This window comes from Aulostomus chinensis, chromosome 17 (assembly GCF_037954235.1).
Source record: "Aulostomus chinensis isolate RoL2024-O1b breed Wild chromosome 17, RoL_Achi_v1.0, whole genome shotgun sequence".
NCBI classification, from domain to species: domain Eukaryota; kingdom Metazoa; phylum Chordata; class Actinopteri; order Syngnathiformes; family Aulostomidae; genus Aulostomus; species Aulostomus chinensis.
In genome coordinates, this window is record NC_141336.1 from 614,299 (window position 1) to 633,846 (window position 19,548).

A 19,548-nucleotide genomic window follows, 5' to 3' on the forward strand; every position below is an offset into this window, starting at 1 on the left:
TTGCCCACCACTTCAGCCGTGCCGTCTAACAAACACAAGTTCGGCGTCAGCTGGTTGTCATTTTCCTGCTTGTTGGCATCCATGTTCATCACTGTGTCCTTCACACTGGTCTGGTGGTTGGAAGAGACGCCACACTCAAGAGGATAGGTTGCCACGTTCACGCACACACATTGCCATTTCTTTGATCATAGCCTTTTGTGGTGTTGTGAAAAATGGAACCCACATATGTTCATTCATCCTCAAGCTCAGTAATTCACAGAATCTTTGATCCGACATCAGAACTAAGTCACTAATCATTGCTCTGCGAGTTTGACACTGGCTCACCGTAGCGCCCAGTGTGACCAGCTGGTGCATTCAGTCAGCTGAGGCGGCTGAGCTCTCAGTGCTGCTCCGCTACCTGTCAGGCGCTAAGCTAACATCAGTAGGTTGTTGTTGAGGAGGAATGTTAAGACCACTGCTTGTAACCGCGCTGACAAACACACGGTGTTGAGCCTGAAATAGTCCCTGTCCTTTAGTTCCTTAACTGAAGGGTCAAAGGTCAAGAATTCCCTCTGCTGGATAAGAAGAGAACTACTTCAAAATAACAAGGTTAGTTCGATAGCACTTTAAAGGTTATGACAGTTTGAAAGTGAAGTCCCCCCCACTTCTGAGCCAACAGACCCAGCAGACCTGGAGGTGGTCTCGGTTCACATGTGCCGCTTTTGAAAAGACAAACTTTGCTCGTGGACATGATGTCGGTGTTCGCTTCCATCAGATCTCTGGAGGCCAGGCGGAACACGTGTGGAGCTGCATGTTAATGTCATGTATGAGCTAAGGTACTCACAGCCAGTATCACCTGCACATTAGCAGCTCAGTACTACAGCTGGAGATACTCAATCTGGTTCCTCAAATACCAGAGGTGCATGTACACAAACACCACGTTTATCAGATAGAATCACGAGCACAACAGAAGGGAAAGTTTGATGACTCCTGATCAGCACCCGAACAGACTGAGCTTCTCCACAGACCAGTGCAAACATGGGCTGCACGGATGTCAGACCCGTAACTCCTGGAATGCTAAGTAGCAACAGGCAAACCAACCGGCCTCTGGCCCCGCTGTTCCTGTCGGGGGCAGAGACGCCGCCAGCTGAATGTTTCCTCACGTTTGTGTGTTCGTGGTCGACCCGGGCACCCTTGATTGTCCGCCCACACGTCCTGACTTTTCGGTGGTTATTTCATTCCATTTGCTATGTTTTCACTGCCTCATGGTCTCTTCACTTACCTCGTGCACATGCAGTACTTATTAAAAGTATTTGATGTGCTTCAGGTCTGCCTCAGACTCCTTCTCGCTTCATTGAGTCTTTGCTGCGTCTTGGTTTGTCCAGACTTCCCTTTTTCTTTATTTTGAGTCATTTAACGGCCTGGCCGCCCTCCTTCATAAACATCATGGCCGCTCTCGTTTGTAGGGGGTTGACAGCCCGCGGCCCTGACATGACGACGGCTGACTAGATTCTTTATGTTGTCACAATATGTTTTACAGCCCGTCGCACTGGGAGCAGGCCGAGCCGCTCTATCACTTTCCTGGATCGGCTGAATGCCTGCCAGAGGTGTGGTGGAGACACAATCAGGTTATTACTTCTGTGTGGGTGCCTCACACTGCCTGACATGGAGCAGGCAAGTCACCACCGGCTGTGCATCCATAAACAGGGCTGATGGTTGCAGACAGAGGGGAAACCTGCTTTCGTGTGTTATGTAGAAACATTTGCAGCATGTGGCAGATAAAAAGGAGGATGATGGAGGGAGAGAGGGAGGGAGGGAGGTGGCGCCGTGTGTGCTGGCTGTGACTGGAATGGTGAATGATCTCGTCTGCCTTTTCGATGAAGGCTTGAACTGGATCGTCGACATTGTCTCTTGGATAGTTTCCTCCTCTGAGTTTGCCTGAGAGTTAAACTCACCCAGTAGATAACAGGCTGCTCTGATGGCTCACTTGAAGGCCGAGAGCGGAGCCTGAATCATCCATGAGGCTGCGTGCTAAGTGATAGAGGAAGCCGCTCCGAGCCCTCTGGGGCCCCATGGAGAGTTTCCAAATCCTGCCACCTTTTTTGAAGCTGCGTGAATCAATAAGAGGTGATGATTGTGTCTTAGCTTTGCTTGACTGTTGCACGAGCACATGGAGACGCCATGGACGTGCCCGAGCCGCCTCACTTGCAGCACAGATTTCTGGACCCGGTGGGACCCACACTTGAGCTAGGAGGTGGTTCAGTGTCTGACTGACATTCACCTCTGCCATAATTCATCTACCAAGTCAACTGCTAATGAATCTGCCCTTTATTTTCTGTGTTAATCAATAAATTGGTGAGACTTCATGGCACTGGAACAGTGCTTACTTCCTCCAGGGCCAACTCAGCCAACCGATTTAAAAAGTGCCGTTTCTGTTAATGTTAGGTGGACCTGCCCCGTTCCCTAATCTTTGGGGTTCTTCTCTCTTTTTTCTTGAAAGATGATCTTTGGGTTACATTTTTGCTTGATTCCATGGTTGTAGAGTGTAGAGAGAGAGAGGACGGGCGGACCAGCTGAGCTCCCACGGCACCTCCCCTCAGGGGGAGATGGAGACCCCTGCCTCCTCTCTGGTGCATCCAGAGCTCAGACCTCCACCCCATGGCTGTTTCCTTTAACACGAACACTGATTTTTTAGCAAGAGTTAAATAAAAATATAACCTCAAGACAAGATAGAAGTTTAACTGAGAATCATCCAGTCGCCGACCCTTCCCCTATGTGTTGCGTGTAGGTGTTTTTGAAATGCAACTCTGAGTGCGGCTTGGACCCAGAGATGTGGTTCAACAGTCAGCTGGTCTACCGTGTGCCAAAAGTGAGATGCCGTTTTTCTACACGGCGATACGACATAAACAAATTAATTATTCAGTCATACGGACGACGTCTGAGCATGATGCAGAGGGCCACGACGGCGTGAACCCCTGTCTGATGTGCTGACTGGTGTTTTGCAGGGTGTGAGGGATTCTCTGGCAAGGGAGGAGTTCCAAGTAGAGCATCTCAAATCTCAGCTCAAGGAGCTCTTCAGATTCTCGGAGGACTCGCGCCACCTTTCTGACGATGTCCTTGCTGTTGTCAAAGAACATCAGAGGTATGTGACCTGAGGTGTCCTGCTCTCGTGTTGACATGAAGGTATTTATTGTCACTTATTTCTAGCAGCACACGCCCCAGATCAGCCTTAGACGATCCTACGATCACTTTGAAGTTACAACGTGTTCTATCATCTTGTTCCAGCACTTGACGTTGGGTTAAATGATGTAAACTCTGAGTAAAATATTCGAGCCCAGAACTCCCATGTTTTTATGGCTGTAGCACTCCATCAAATGGAAATATTGATATCTTGTGCGTGATTGTAGACGCATCTCCCCGAAATTCAGCTTGGAGCTCCACATCGTGATAAGAAAGAGAAAAAGGTCTGGAGCCAACATGAATGTGGGCCACTCCAGATGGGTGGCGCTGTAAATGTCCTCCAGTATTAGCAGGACAAGAGCTTACAAACAATTAGTCCACATTTTTGCGAAGGCTGGAGGGGAACGTTTGTTACTCAACCTTCCCTGATGCTAAACCCACTGACAGGTAAACTCTGTTGTCCACACTCACAGATTTTCTGGACAGGACGTCAAGTTATTAGCACTGAGAACATGAAAGAAACCTGCGGCAGTCAGATTTGCTTCTGTGAACAACTGATCCAATCGTCTTGTGTGTTCATGGGGCAGTGTGAAATGCAGAGCAACAAGACTATGTTCAGAGTCAGAGTCCGGCCTGAGGAACGTCCTCCAGGATCCGTTGCTGGTCTACGCTCAGTGGAGCCACATGGTCTCTCAGGTGTTGGAGGCCTCAGCAGAGGTCACGGACTTCTCCCACATTGCCATGCTGGTCCAGAACATTGAGGTAAAACACACACCCTGTCAAAGGTCTGCTAGGCCTTGGAGAACCTTTCAGCTGCAACCCTTGTACCAAATCAAACATCTGACAGAATACAGAGGTGATGTTCTGTCACAAATTCATGATGTCACAAGTTTCTATTCGACAGAAAACTGCGGCACGTCTGACTATGCATCTGCAGTAGTGGGGTGTTGGTTAAATAGGTCGCTGTAAATAACTTGAATATATTTGACTCTGTCACATTGTTTTATGATTTTCTGCCAAAGGTGCAGTGAGGAAACCTCAATGTTACCGTTTGATCTCAGCAGGAACTCAGGCAGTCAGGAGTCGGTCTAGTAAACATCTTTGTCGCCTCGACTGTCTCCCACTCGACTTACACACTGTCAGATAACGCTGGGACGAAACTACTTCACTTCATACATGTGGACAGGGACAGAATCTCCAGCGTCATCAAAGAAGAGAGACACACAGAAGGAACGGGTCATGAACGTACGGCCCGTTCCCCGCCGCCGCGAATCTGTGCTCTGATCAAAAATGGCTAAGAAGAGTTGCAACTCCACGAGTTCTACAGTGGGAGACCTATCAAAGCCTGTGTGTGTGTATTTTGTATGGAGGGTTTTACATGAACTTGCTCTGAAATCATGAGCGAATCTGAAAATACAGAGGATGGGTCCATGGAGGCAGCCGAGAGGGGGAAGGAGACCTTTGCCTCCTGCTGGGTCCAGATGCCATGATGTCCAGATGGACATGGCAGTCATGACATCACAGTAATGACATCACAGGAGGACCCAAGGTTTCTACACCTCATGTTACACATGTGCATCCCTGTCTGGTTGCCAGATGTTGCCAACATGTCTTTGTGAGGGGTGCTACTCCCAGGCGCAGGAATAACCAGCATCCTGTGCTTCACCGCTTCTATCAGCAGATGGCACTGTTGCCCTGCAGGAAAATACTTCTGTCCTAGCTATGCGATGACTTGGTGGTCGTTTGCTGATCATGTAACGACGTAAAACCAGGACATGGCAAATTAGCTATTCATCAATGACTAATTCAAGAACTGGCATGAAACAACACAGCACTTTTACCAGGCCATCATGAAGCGATCAAAGATACTTGGAACCTTGTAATCATTGCTTGATATTTCTGAGGTTAATAAAAAAGACAAAGATTGGGACAAGAACCTCAAAGTGTTCTTCTTTGTTAGCGTCTGCTGAAGGACAGCGTCCAGCTGCAGGAGCGGCTCAGTCTGCTGCAGGTGAGGGGGGACCTGGTGGAGTCCGTGTTTGGTCCGGAGAGGTCTGACGGTCTGCAGGGCGAGCTGAAGGCTGCCATGAGGAACAGAGAGCTGCTGCACGCTCAGCTGCTGCAGAGGAAGGGCAGGCTGCAGGTGAGACCTCAACACCCACTGACGTCAGAAGACACATTCATTTACCAGTCAAGTGACCAAAGGGCCCCTGGTTTGATCTCCATTCCCTCTGGTGGCCGTGTGAGTGTCCTGACACCGAGCCCTAATTACTCCTGATGAGCAGGTTGGTGCCTCAAGTGGCAGCCCACTGTGTGTGTGGGTGGGTGTGGGTGGGTGGCTGTACTGCGAGCCATTATAGTTGTTACACACTTGTGGGACACACGCTTCTGGAACGGCGGCCCTGTAATCACAAAACTCGCTGCTGCTTGTGGCGCCTGCAAGCCTGCGTGACATAACGTGATGACTTGGGTGTTCAGGCCCCAGATGTCGGCGTGACAGCCTCCCTGTCCTGTTGTTCTCTGACTGGCTCTTTGTTCTGGCTCCTGGTCTCAGTGTCGTGGACTGTGAAAACATGCTGGTTCATGTGGCCCCCCTCACTCTGACACGTTTCCTCTAAGGGTTTGATCTCACGAACCAAAGACTTCAGTGACGCCTACAAGCTGATTCGCTCCAAGCTGGCCGGTCTGCGAGACAGGCTGGTGGCAGCCGACCGTCTTCAGCCCGACATCCTGGCCAAGAAGAGTCAGGCAGACCAGTTGAGGGTGAGTTTGATCCCAGAACTTGACCACTGGGACCACAATAGCTGCTGTGCTGTTGTATAAGGTTATATGATATTAATTACATTTAACAAAATCAGGTTTATGAATGTTTCCTGTGTGGTCAGGTGATCCAGAGGGACCTTGGGGAGTGTGAAGCCCACATCACGGCGCTGGAGACTTTGGTCTCATCCAGTCAGAGCAACAGGACTCAGTTTGAGAAGCTGTACACTGACTGGAAACATCTTCACAAGGCTGTGTGGGTGAGGATCAGGTGGTGTCAGTCACGTGACCGAGCCTCCAACTAGAGTTAATGCTGCGCTCCGTCAGTCTGCTGGCCCGCTCCTTCACCAGGGGACGCCTCTATCAGCAGCCTGCTCTGATTCTTAGCTGAGAGCCAAATGGGCTTCATTCATCGCGGTTTTCTACCTAGCAAGCTACTAAAGTGGCCTGCTGATGCCTCACTCTGACATCCACAATCTTTCTGTCCTCAAAACCTCAGCTCATGAAAAGCTGGTTCTGGTTAGGTCCAACCAAACACAGATAGTGAGAGACATACAAGCAATACAGAATCATTGCAGTGCCTTTCCCCTCCCATGTGGGCGTGACTTGAATCTCTCCACCTCTACGACTGCGCCGTCAGACATTATGGCGAGTGCATTTCTTCCTGTCCCTAACTGAGTTCTCTGGTGTACAGGTGAAGGTCCAAGAGAGCGAGGAGAGCATCGCGGAGCACGAAAGTTTCCACGACAGCCTCCTGAACGTGGAGAAGTGGCTGATGATCATGAAGCAGAAGCTGGAGTCCTTCCACAGCCCCTCGGGACACTGGAGCGTGGATGGCCGCAAGCATGAAGCTGAGGTCACCATCAGCTGTCTGTCCTTCATAAGTCCTCCTGCCAGAGTTTATGTCCAAATATCAGCACGTTTCTGGGCCAGTAAAGCAGCAGCTGGTCAGCTGTGAGGCTCCAGGCACAGTTGCCAACTTAGTGTGTCAGCAGATTTGGGGATTTTTTTCACTCCTCTTGCTTCTGGGCTCTTGAAGCGCTCCTTTGCTTCTGTTCTCAGAGAGCCCTGGGAGAGTTTCCAGAGAAGGAGCTGCAGCTGCAGCAGATGGAGGTCCAGGGTCAGGGGGTTCTAGAGGGGACTTCCGAGGAAGGAAGAGTCCACATCGTCAGAGATATGAAGCGGCTACGAGAGTCCTGGTTGGCCTTGTACAACATGAGTCTCAATCTTCACAGGTACTGTCAGATCACATGGAATGTCCTTGAGTAACAGTTACCAGGTCTGATGCTGGTGCTTCTCTGTCTCCCAGGCTGCTTAATGGCTCCGCGGAGATGTCAGAGTCAGACTTGTGCAGGGTCGAAGGTCTGACTGTCGACAGCCAGGGCCTCACAGAGCTCCTTGTAGGGGAAGAGGGGAGTCCCAGGAGCCAGGCAGGCCAACAGAAAGACCTTTCAGGAGAGGCTTACGGTGCCTCGGCTGTCTCTGCACTGATGGCAGAAGGCGAAGGGGAGGGTGTGCAGATCCAGGGCCACCTCTTACTGCCTGGAAAAGATGAGGAAGATTACAGCCAATCAGGAGCAGGCGGGGTCAGGGGTCATCCCTGTGCAGGGGATGATGTTGATTCCTCTGCTTGGAGCGTTCGCAGCCGAGCAGGCCAGCGACTTTCCACTAAGTCCTCAACTGAGGGAAGTCCTGACACAGATAAGTTCTCAGGGGGTGATGGCAGGACCTTGGCCCCAGCGGGCAGTGGAACAACATTAACCTCAAAGGTCACCTATGGGGAAGGGAGCTCTGGAGACGGCAGTATGGAGGCCAGTGAGAGTCTGAGCCCTGGAGCAGGAGCTTTCACTCCTTTCAGGAGGGACACAGCAAAGCAGCAAGACCCAATGGTAGGAAATGTTTCCTCTCAACACGCGTCCGTTCTCTCAGTGACGTACTCTGAGGGTCGAGTAACAGAAAATACAACTGCAGAGAGTCACTGGCTGCTGGTGCTTGACGCCTCCCCAGAACTGACCTGCTGCATGTATAGAAACTCTGTACAGTTTGACCACTCTGAAGTTAACAGCAAGGCTGCACAACAGACATATTGACAGAAGGATGTATTTAGTAGGAGAGCAATCTGAGCCGACAGGGTCGTTGTCCAGGTCAGAGGTCATACGGCAGCAGACTGTCCTCTTTACCACTGCAAACCTTTCCACTGTTTTATATCTGGCTGAAGGTGTCACAAGGATGGAAGCCTCCAGTCAGAGTCACTGGATGTGCTGCTGCATGCACAGATATGAGTCACTTGATTCACAATCACGCATGGTGTTATGGCGTATATTGCGTTTCTGTCACCTTTGATCACATGCTGGGAGGCGCATGCTAACCATGGTGAGGGAATAAGACGGCGAAAAGGGTTGGCAGCGGAGCTAACAGGGTCACAGCCCTCTGCTGTGTCGCCGAGGGGCTCTGAATAACTGTCATCACCCTCAGGCATCTGCACTTGTCTGGCAGGACAGTTGTTCTAGAAATGAAATAAGATGTTTGGCTGCTGACAAGTTCGTGGGGTCATGTGTGTCTGTGGTGTTTGATGGTTTACAGCTGAGTCCGGCTCAGTCTGAGTCCAGGAGGAAGGAGTTCGAGGCCTGGCTGGTCAGAGAGAACGAGCTTCTGTCAGGAGTCCTTGGCGCCAAAGCAGCTTTGCTCAGTACCACAGAACTCCAGACCCGACAGGACAGACTCAAGGTGACCCGTACCTGTGTCACACTCTTGCGCTACAAAAACACTGCACGCTGCAGAAGGTTCTCTTTATTTTTTTCCATCAGAGTAACTCAGTCTTTTTTTGACGAGCGAAGAGAAGGTGCTAGAAGGATCTAACCTAAACTAGGTCTCATGTTAATGTCGGGGCTGTAGATGATGATGGATGAAGAACACAACTACAATCAGCACCACAAGAGAACCAACACCAGACAGTTACTGTGTCCATTTGGTGGTGTCCATGGAGAGACATCCAGAGCAGAGGTCCCTGGTGCGATGTGTCGCTGTTCTCAGATGTTATTTCCAGCCTAGTTTAGCTGATTTAAGTGTAAACTGAGATTGAGGTGCTGCTGCCCTCTTGTGGTCGAGAACAGACCTGTTTGAACGGTGTGGCGTGTGTGTTGTGGTGCAGGCTCTGAGGGCCGGAGTGGCCTGGGGTCAGGAGCAGTTCCAGCTGGTGCTCCAGGAGAGTCAAGGTCACAGCAGTGAAGCTGCCCCTGGACCAGCTGAGGATGTGGGTCTAGAGGAACTTCGCTACCGCTGGATGCTCTACAAGTCCAAGCTGAGGGGCGCGGGGGAAGTCAGGGCCAGAACCAGTACCAAGGTGAGTGGACACCAGAATCACATCAGGCTGTTTAGCTGAGCTCAGACATCAGGCTGGTTCATTCAGGCTCCTCCACGTGAGCGCAGTCACTCCTGGTGCCGCTAGGATTAACTACAGTACACGTGTACGTACATATACAATACATGTGTACGTACATATACAGTACATGTGTACGTACATATACAGTACACGTGTACGTACATACACAGAACATGTGTACATACATATACAGAACACGTGTACATACATATACAGAACACGTGTACATACTATACATAACACGTGTACGTACATACACAGTACACGTGTACATACATATACAGAACACGTGTACATACATATACAGAACACGTGTACATACTATACAGAACACGTGTACATACATATACAGAACACGTGTACATACTATACAGAACACGTGTACATACATATACAGAACACGTGTACATACTATACAGAACACGTGTACATACATACACAGTACACTTGTACATACATACACAGAACATGCAGCACATTGTATAGAAGTTTCAGTACTAGTGTGTCAAACACTGCAGCAATAAATCCCCTAAATCTATGGGTGTTTTCAAGCTCCGAAAATCATTTTTTACATGAAGGTCAATAAAAGCAGAGCTGCACCAGAGCTCCTCAGTAACGAGGTGGTCGACAGTGTTTGTGACATTAATGTTAATTAACAATTAAGTTAATTAATGCACAGCAGGAAAGGAAGCTTCTCCCCAGCCAGCACAGGCTTGGACTCTGGCCTGCTCCAAGGTTGTGGTGTTGCTGCTCAGGATCAAGGGTCAGCTCTCATGCAGCCATAATGAGCTCTGACATTCAGTAGTTTTAGTTTCATTTTGTTACACTGAAATTTTGTGGTACGAGGGTTATGATGTGTGACGTGTGCTGATGAGCTTGAGTCAGACGAGGTGAGAGGCTCAGTTGTGCAACAGTGCAAGTTGTTTGTGCCAGCAGGGGGCAGTGTTGCATCAGTTAGGCCTCTGCAGAGGACTCACAGGCTCCGCATGATTAGGATTCTGAACCTCTCAGTCCTGAGCTCCTCGTTTGTGGACCGCAGGAACCTTGTGTTTGGGCTAACATGTTCTTTGTGTTTGCAGACAGTCAAAGTCACACAGGAGGAACCAGCTGTTGGAGCAAAGGTGACCAAGGTAACACCTCAACCTCGTCACTCCTGAGTCTGTTGAATGTGTCGGTCCAGGTGAATAACACATCTTCCCCAGGTGAATAAAGACTGAGACATGTGACCCCTACGGCCCTGGAGCCCCCCCCCAAGTTGGAACAGGGGTGACGCATTTGTCCAGTAGCCTTTGTTTACCTCTCAGATGTTGTGCAGCCAGGGGGCACTGGACTGGGTCCCATGGAAAACCCCCAGGAACTCAGATCTGGAGTGGGTTGGACTCAGAATCTACCTGCCACCACCTGGTCGGGGGCGCACACGTCCTGGAATGCAATGCTGCTTCTTCTTAACACCTGTATGACAACCAAAAACGTAACGTCTATTCTTCCTGTGTGGTGGAGGATTAAAAACTTGACCACCCAAGACTAGCAGCACCCCCAACTCTCCATTCATTTTGTGAACTGTAGGGGGTGAGGGGATTAAACATGCCACCCCCACCTCGGCCAGCCTGTTGATCCTTCCGCGCTCAGTGGAAACATTCCTGCCTCTCTTTCCTCTGTGGAGGCCTGGGGGCAGGTTCCTTCTGTCACGCCAGATAACTGAGGGAACCCTCTAAGAACTCAGAGTGAGGCTCTGCTCTGAGTGGTGGGCTGCTAACAGTCACTACAGCTGGAGCCCCAATCTCCTTCCTCCTCCTCCTCTTCATCGGCCCAGTGAGACGAACAGGGCCGTGAATGAGCTCAGCTTTCACTCTTGATTCTCCTGCTGCAGGACTTCTAACTAATGATCTACTTATAGGTTGACAGGATGAATAGATGATGATAACAACTACCGTTATTGGTGTATAACCTTTCATACAAAAATTGCTCCCCCGACTGATTTATAATGAGGAGTCTATTTAGAATGAAATAAAAGAGAACATGTAAAGGAGAAGAACACCCAGAATGCAGAAAAAAATCTATCAGATTGATAAATTTAAAAAATCAAATTTATCAAAATAAACGTTTGTTGTGTATTAAGAAGGTGCAGGACAGAGCAAATGCAAAGCTAAGTAAAGGCGAAAGTAAAGAATTCGGTTTTAGGCTGTTTTTTTTTTTTAAGCTATGCAGGTTTGGTATGAAAGTGACAAAAACTGGGTCACCAATCTTCCTGCTGTTGCTCGATACGTCCAATAATCCAGCAGCTGAAGATGGCAATGCTCTTGCTAAGCAAGGAGTTGGCAGTGTAGCTAACCAGGGAGTAAGCAATGTAGCTAACCAGGGAGTAAGCAATGTAGCTAACCAGGGAGTAAGCAATGTAGCTAACCAGGGAGTAAGCAATGTAGCTAACCAGGGAGTAAGCAATGTAACTAACCAGGGAGTAAGCAATGTAGCTAACCAGGGAGTAAGCAATGTAACTAACCAGGGAGTAAGCAATGTAACTAACCAGGGAGTAAGCAATGTAGCTAACCAGGGAATAAGCAATGTAGCTAACCAGGGAGTAAGCAATGTAGCTAACCAGGGAGTAAGCAATGTAGCTAACCAGGGAGTAAGCAATGTAGCTAACCAGGGAGTAAGCAATGTAGCTAACCAGGGAGTAAGCAATGTAGCTAACCAGGGAGTAAGCAATGTAGCTAACCAGGGAGTAAGCAATGTAGCTAACCAGGGAGTAAGCAATGTAACTAACCAGGGAGTAAGCAATGTAACTAACCAGGGAGTAAGCAATGTAGCTAACCAGGGAATAAGCAATGTAGCTAACCAGGGAGTAAGCAATGTAGCTAACCAGGGAGTAAGCAATGTAGCTAACCAGGGAGTAAGCAATGTAGCTAACCAGGGAGTAAGCAATGTAGCTAACCAGGGAGTAAGCAATGTAGCTAACCAGGGAGTAAGCAATGTAGCTAACCAGGGAATAAGCAATGTAGCTAACCAGGGAGTAAGCAATGTAGCTAACCAGGGAATAAGCAATGTAACTAACCAGGGAGTAAGCAATGTAGCTAACCAGGGAGTAAGCAATGTAGCTAACCAGGGAATAAGCAATGTAACTAACCAGGGAGTAAGCAATGTAGCTAACCAGGGAATAAGCAATGTAACTAACCAGGGAGTAAGCAATGTAGCTAACCAGGGAGTAAGCAATGTAACTAACCAGGGAGTAAGCAATGTAGCTAAGCAGGGAGTGAGAAACATAGCTATCATGGGAATTAGCAATGAAGCTTACATGTGTGTTCGCAATCTAGATAACCACGGTGACAGCAATGTAGCTAACATGGGAGTTACTAATATAGCTAACCTGGGAGTTAGCAATGTAGGTAACTAGATAGTTGGCAAAATAACTACCATGGGGTTAGCAATGTAGGTAACCAGGAAGATATCTATGTAGCTACCTACAGAGTAAGCAATGTAACTAACATGGGAGTTAGCAGTGTAGCTAACCAGGTAGTTAGCAGCATAACTACAACAGAAGTCAGCTATGTAGTTAAAAAGGGGGTAAGAAAAGTAGCGAACTGGGTAGTTGGCAATTTAGCTTACATAGTACAAGTAGTGTAGCTAACTAGTGAGTTAACTGCTGCAGTGGTTGAGCTTGCAGAGCTTCAAGCCAGCTGAAGTCTGTCAGTAGTTTTCTCGGGGACGCCAATGATACAGTGATATGACCAGTATTTTCACTGCTATGGAATACAGTCAGGGGAGGCACAGCTTTGTTTTGTGGCAGTTTGTCGTGTTAGCTCGCTTCCCTTCCTCCTCCATCAATTATTAACCCCTGCACACACATTCCAACACACCCTCCAGCTCTGTGTCCACAACAGGGTCATCCCACATGTGGCCCCGCCCCCGCTGACAGGTACAGCCGTCTGAAAGATGGCTGTACATAGAGTGACAGACAGCCAGCGAACGGCAACTGGCTACAGGAGGAGCTGGCACAGGTCTAACTGGCTCCATCAGCACCCGTTCTCGAGAGGAAACACTGTTCTCAGCATCATCTCGTGTTTGAGCGGATGACAGCTACACTCTTTGAGTCATAAGCTTGAGTTAGAATTCAGTGGAAGCAGTGACCATCACCATGGCAACATCTGACTGCTTCTCTGGTGCCTTGCTTGGACTGTAACTGCTGGTTTTGGATCGGTCTAATTCCTGCTGCTGTCGTCTATCTCGTAGATCCCTGAAACAGATATGTCCATCTATCAGAGGGCGAGGCTATGTTCACCTTCATTCATGGTGACGCTTGTCTCTGGATACTGTCATGCTTCTGTTGCTCTGTCTGGTTTTCGATGGAATCCTCTGATGCAGTGCTGAGAGCTGAAGACGGGCTGCACACAGCAGTTACTCATCGTTGCTGTGATACGGGATATTGCTCTCTGTGGGGGTGGTGCTCTCATCTTGTCCCTGTTCACATTCCTCTTTGTTGACAAGTAAATAGTTGTTGTACTTTCATAAAAGCTGCTCTAAACAGCTGATTCATAATATTTATAATATCATTAATGATAACTACAAGTACCTGGGGGTGTACTTGGACAACAAACCAGACTTCTCTAAGAACGCTGAAGTGGTCTACAAGAAGGGCCTCAGCCGTCTCTACTTCCTCAGGAGGCTGAGGTCCTTTAACATCTGCAGGACCCTGCTGAGGACGTTCTGTTCTGGGTGCTGGGGCAGCAGACTGAAGGTAGCAGATGCCAACAGACTAAACAAGCTCATCCGGAAGGCCGGTGACATTGTAGGAGTAAAGCTGGACTCTGACGCTGGTGACAGAGAGGAGGATGTTGTCTAGACTCCACATAATCCTGGACAGCATCCACCACCCCTCCATCAAGTCCTGGTTCAACACAGGAGCACATTCAGTGCTGGACTGGTCCCACCTCAATGCGCCACAGAGCGCCACAGGAAGTCATTCTTACCTGTGGCCATCAAACTCTTTAACTCCTCCCTCTGAGGGATTCATTACTTGACTGTAGCAATACTCTTGTTAGAACTACTGTGCTTTGTAAATAGTTTAGCTTATTCTTATTTTATTCTTACTCTTACACTTTATCTTATTCTTATTTCTTAAAAGTCTGCACTTTCTAATTATTGTAATTTGTAACTTTATACTTACTTAATAGTACTTTGAGAGTTTAATAACTGTAACAACAGAATTTCCCCCAGGATTAATAAAGTATTCTGATTCTGATTGATTCTGATGATAATAATGATCCAGAAAACCAGCAGCTGAAATATTAATAACGTCCTGTGAGGAAAACCTTTGAACACCAACAACATTGTATGAGTCTCTGTGCTCCTTGAAAGGGACACACACATTTTAAGGGAATGTCTCTCATCGTCTCTTGTCCCCAGACCCAGACAAGAACATAGAGCCAGATCTCCAGGAAGCTGAGACCCATGCTAGCTTAGCACAATGACTGGTAGTGGGTGGGAAGTGTTAGCATAGCTCCGTCTCTGCCTGCATTAATATCAGGAGGGTTGTGTGTAACATTGGTGATGAATACCAGTTTAACATGAGGAGACGTTGTAGTGGTAGAATCAGACACGTAGCCGGAACTACTTTCCTGACTGGGCGCAGTGATTTGACGCAGCACCTCCAAAGCTCCATTGGAACTTGGGTCAACAGAACCAAAGGTTTGTTGAGGACTAGAAGAGCGACTGCTGCTACTGATGATGATGATGAGGAGGAGGAGGAGGATTCCTGCTGGACACACCAGCATCCTGAGCTAGCTGATGCTAACACTTCCACCCACTACCAGCCATTGGGCTAAGCTAACTAGCCTGTACCTGAGCTAGCTGATGCTAACACTTCCCACCCACTACCAGCCATTGGGCTAAGCTAACTAGCATCCTGGACCCGAGCTAGCTGATGCTAACACTTCCACCCACTACCAGCCATTGGGCTAAGCTAACTAGCCTGTACCTGAGCTAGCTGATGCTAACACTTCCCACCCACTACCAGCCATTGGGCTAAGCTAACTAGCATCCTGGACCCGAGCTAGCTGATGCTAACACTTCCACCCACTACCAGCCATTGGGCTAAGCTAATTAGCCTGGACCTGAGCTAGCTGATGCTAACACTTCCCACCCACTACTAGCCATTGGGCTAAGCTAACTAGCATCCTGGACCTGAGCTAGCTGATGCTAACACTTCCCACCCACTACCAGCCATTGTGCGCAGCTAACTAGCCTGGGTCTCAGCTCCCTAAGGGTCTCTGTCTTCTTGTCTGTCTCTGGGGACCATTGGGTAAAAGTGGATGCATTCCTCTAATCGCGCGTGTGTGTGTGTGTGTGTGTGTGTGTGTGTGTGTGTGTGTGTGTGTGTGTGTGTGTGTGTGTGTGTGTGTGTGTGTGTGTGTTTTTTTACAGAAGCCGGGGTTGCTGCAGCGTGTGTGTCGCCTAGCTCTTCCTTTGTGGCTCCTCCTCCTGGCTCTGCTGCTGCTGGCCTTCCTTCTGCCTCTGGTGGATGAAGGCAGCAGCTGCTCCCTCTCCAACAACTTCGCCCGCTCCTTCAACATCATGCTCCGCTACAACGGACCACCTCCTACATAGGAAACCAAAATACAGCAGCATCTGATCTCAGTGGGCCACGGCTGATGATGTCATATTCCTCCAACACGCCCCCAAACAGAATCCCCCAATCCTTAGATCAACGAAACCCCCCGACCATTTCCTAGTTCTGTTCATGGCTCTGAAAGGTTCTCAGCTGGCTGCCTGAGAGGGCCTCACTTCCTAGTGGACAGTGTTCATGTCAGTGGCCTCTTGTCTGCATTTATGTTGATGTGCAACGTTGACACATCTCCACAATGGCCTCGGCTAGCCTCGCTGCAGCTGGCTAACCTGCTAGAACTGCAGGTGGTTAGAGGATTGTGCAATGTTTTCATCTCTGTTGAGTTTTAAAAAAATGTAAAACTTCAAAATGTAGAACATGAAGTCAGTTGTGAGGCGCCGTTGGTCCGTCAGCTGTGTTCATCTTTTCCAGTGACTTGAAGTGCTGCACCGATTCATGGGTAATAACAAGCAAAGAAGATCCATGGATGCTACCAGTGTTCTGGAGGCAGTTTGAAGGTGACAGGACTAGAACTGTGGTCAGTGTTAATGGGTCATCAGGTGGTCTCAGTCACCCTCCTGAGACCACCTGACACCGATGAAGGAAGGAGCCAAACCTCCCCAATCATGCCCTCAGCCTGCCTGTCATGAAGGAGCAACAAAGATGATGCAGGACTACAAACCCCACACTCACTCTGGGACATTTAAGTACTGTGAGCCAGCCATCTTAGGTGCCGCGCCTTCCCATGTCCCTCCTAAACATACGGTCCACCTGGGTCTCATTGATCCAGACATCGTCTGACCAGATGTGACGTCATTCCAAGGTCTCTGTTCTCTGAGTCTGTTCATACTGTATAACAAGAACATGGTAACAGTTGTATACTCATCTGTGTATCATGAGAAGGTCTCAGCCAATCACAGCTCTTCCCACTGGCGTCGTTCAGGACTAATGAGACTGAAGTCGCTATTATGCTTTGTAGCTCTGGGGGTCCTGATCAGCATAGAACACCCTCAACGATCCGAACCAAAGACCGCAGCAGCAGGACTCCGGTCCACTTCCAGTGTTCTAGTGTTGTGCTTAAGAAGAAGCCGGAAAAGAACTGAGACTCTGGTGACTTCCAGCCAGAACCTCCTGTGATGTGTAGCAGAACCACCAGATCCAGCGTTTGCAGAGTTGCTCCACATTCCAGGTGCTCAGTAGTGGAACCCAGGACCCGGGCCACCAGTGCTGCCAGGGGGGCCTTTCAATGTGTAGCAGCAGAACTTAATACCTAAAAATTATCATAGCAGTCACCAAACATCTATATTGAGACCTTTGGAAGGTCCGGTCCAAGACCGGAACAGAAGCGTGACAATGACCAACCAATTGTTGGCTGGACGGGCCGTCCTGATGGAACACCTGGACTTTCTGAGCAACTCCAAACCCACCAAGGGGGAACCTCTTCTCCTTATCTGGAGCTCTGAAGACCTGCTCCTGTTGAGTGGTGGTGTGTGTGGAACCAACATCGCCTGTTTGAGGGGTTCCTCCTGGCAGCACTTAAGCTGCTGCCCCACAACACAAACAAAACCGGGTGTGTTCAACCCCTAGACCTAGTTCAGGCACAGTTCAGAACTACGATTGGTTGGGGTTAGACTGTGTTTGTGGTGTGAGACGCTTCCACAGAGCTTCCTCCATCAGCTCGCATGTCCACACCTACAATATCTCGGAACCATGTCCTCTCACATCTCCCTCAACAATCTTTTTTGATGAGTTTGTGTTCGACTTTACAACATATCGCCATAGCAACAGGAACCAAATCAAGTTACCCTGTTATGTGGGGTTTTTGTGAGTAGTTGCACGTCTTCAATGTACTGCTATTCTCAGCAGATCATGAGACAGAAATTAACTCAGACCACTGCTGCTGGATCTGCTCTCATCCCGGCCTACTGATGATGTCATTGCATCCCTGCTCACCTCAGAAGCTTCCTGTTTTCACATCAGCATGGCAGCAGATCCAGGCCTGGTCTCAGAGTCTTTCCTCTGGGCTCATATGGGTGTCCAGTAACATGCACTACACATGTGGCCTACTCTCAGAAATGTGCCTGAATGCATCACAGATGTTCTGTGGTCTTTGCTGGCCCCCTCAGTTCTGGTCGACACCTCTTGAACCCAGATGAAGCCCGTCCATCCCAGCCAGTGCTGATTGACGGCACAGGAAACGGCCCAAAGTTAAACCAGCCAATCATGTCAAGCTCAAGGGTGCTCCATTTCTTTTAAATGCAAACAATTTTATTTAAAAAAAAAATGTGTCTTTGTTATTTCGTACTCGATTACCAATTTAAAATTCAAGCAAACCTTTTATTTTACATGAACTTCCTTCTCTAGCCACCAGGGAACCCCGGTCCAGGATGACCAGGCAGCTGTAGAGTCTGGTGGGGGCTGGTGTTCTGAAGGATCCTGACAGGCCTCATCAATGGTCCACTTTTGGATGAAGAGCGTTCTCGTAGCCTTGAAGCTTTGAGTCAGTTCACCTTTTGCTGCTGTGCCATGACCACAAGTATTTCTTCACTGTAGCTTTACAAACCTGCGTCTTACGCGGAACCTTTGTTCTGAATCCTGTCATGCTGCGTTCTCCTGTCAGGCTCTCGTGATTCTTGCGCTGCTCTGCATGGATGTCCCTTTACTACAGACTATGCAACTCTTGCATCAATCATGACGTGATACTTTATGCAACCCAGGAAGTGAGTTGACTGTCCCCCAGTCACAAGACATCAGGCTGGTGTGAGGACAGTTGTCCTGCAGACGTGTTACAGGGCGACTGTCAGTGGAAGATGAGATTTCTCTATTTTAATAAACAGTAGAAATGCCTCATATTCTTCATGTAACCAGCGTTTTTTGAAATAAAGATTCAATTAATACCATCAATACTGTTCTGGTGTGTGTGTGTGCTTGTACTTGCTACATAGTGAGGACATTTTAGCTGGTCCTCATCTTCAAAAGGCCGTTTGAAGGTCAAGACTTGGTTTGAGGGTCAAGGTTGGAATCAGGTTTAGGTTAGGGACTAGAGATGTGCCCCTGTAGAGGGATACAATGGGTGCACTGGCAACAGGTTATTAACTTTATTATTTTATGTCTGCTAGGAGGGTGTATATCTATAAACCATGATACCAGTTTAAGTTAAAGTACTTGATCACACAAGAATACAAGGTGTGGCTTGAGTTTTAATTGTTAGAAAAACAAAAATAACAAGCAGCATTGTGAGGGCCTGAACCCCAGGGTGTCCTGGTCCAGGGTGGAGGCCTTGTAGTTGAGGAGTTAGAAGTCTGAGTCTGATCAGAGAGTGAGAGCAGAGCTGAGAGCTGGCCCTTTAAGAACCCCTCCCCCACTGCTCTGTCTCTGATCTATAATAGAGTGAGAGCAGAGCTGAGAGCTGGCCCTTTAAGAACCCCTCCCCCACTGCTCTGTCTTTGATCTGTGCTAGAGTGAGAGCAGAGCTGAGAGCTGGCCCTTTAAGAACCCCTCCCCCACTGCTCTGTCTCTGATCTGTGCTAGAGTGGAGAGCAGAGCTGAGAGCTGGCCCTTTAAGAACCCCTCCCCCACTGCTCTGTCTCTGATCTATAATAGAGTGAGAGCAGAGCTGAGAGCTGGCCCTTTAAGAACCCCTCCCCCA

The 19,548-nt window shown here is 48.7% G+C and overlaps 1 protein-coding gene across 3 annotated transcripts in view; it reads left to right on the forward strand.

Annotated features, from left to right (window-relative positions):
* Positions 1–18,797, forward strand: part of syne3 (spectrin repeat containing, nuclear envelope family member 3) — a 34,631-nt gene extending 15,834 nt beyond the window's left edge. For 2 of the 3 annotated variants that reach the window (XM_086182579.1, XM_086182578.1), the window contains exons 7-18: positions 2,985–3,121; positions 3,747–3,921; positions 5,120–5,302; positions 5,779–5,922; positions 6,045–6,179; positions 6,614–6,775; positions 6,982–7,154; positions 7,229–7,808; positions 8,503–8,646; positions 9,071–9,262; positions 10,381–10,431; positions 15,719–18,797. In XM_086182579.1, coding sequence (XP_086038705.1) covers positions 2,985–3,121; positions 3,747–3,921; positions 5,120–5,302; positions 5,779–5,922; positions 6,045–6,179; positions 6,614–6,775; positions 6,982–7,154; positions 7,229–7,808; positions 8,503–8,646; positions 9,071–9,262; positions 10,381–10,431; positions 15,719–15,901 — 2,259 coding nt within the window. In that variant the 3' untranslated portion in view covers positions 15,902–18,797. Of the gene's footprint in view, positions 1–2,984; positions 3,122–3,746; positions 3,922–5,119; positions 5,303–5,778; positions 5,923–6,044; positions 6,180–6,613; positions 6,776–6,981; positions 7,155–7,228; positions 7,809–8,502; positions 8,647–9,070; positions 9,263–10,380; positions 10,432–10,503; positions 11,645–15,718 lie in introns of those variants that run through there. The other variant, XM_086182580.1, reaches the window with a different exon arrangement.
* The last annotated feature ends 751 nt before the right edge of the window (positions 18,798–19,548 follow it).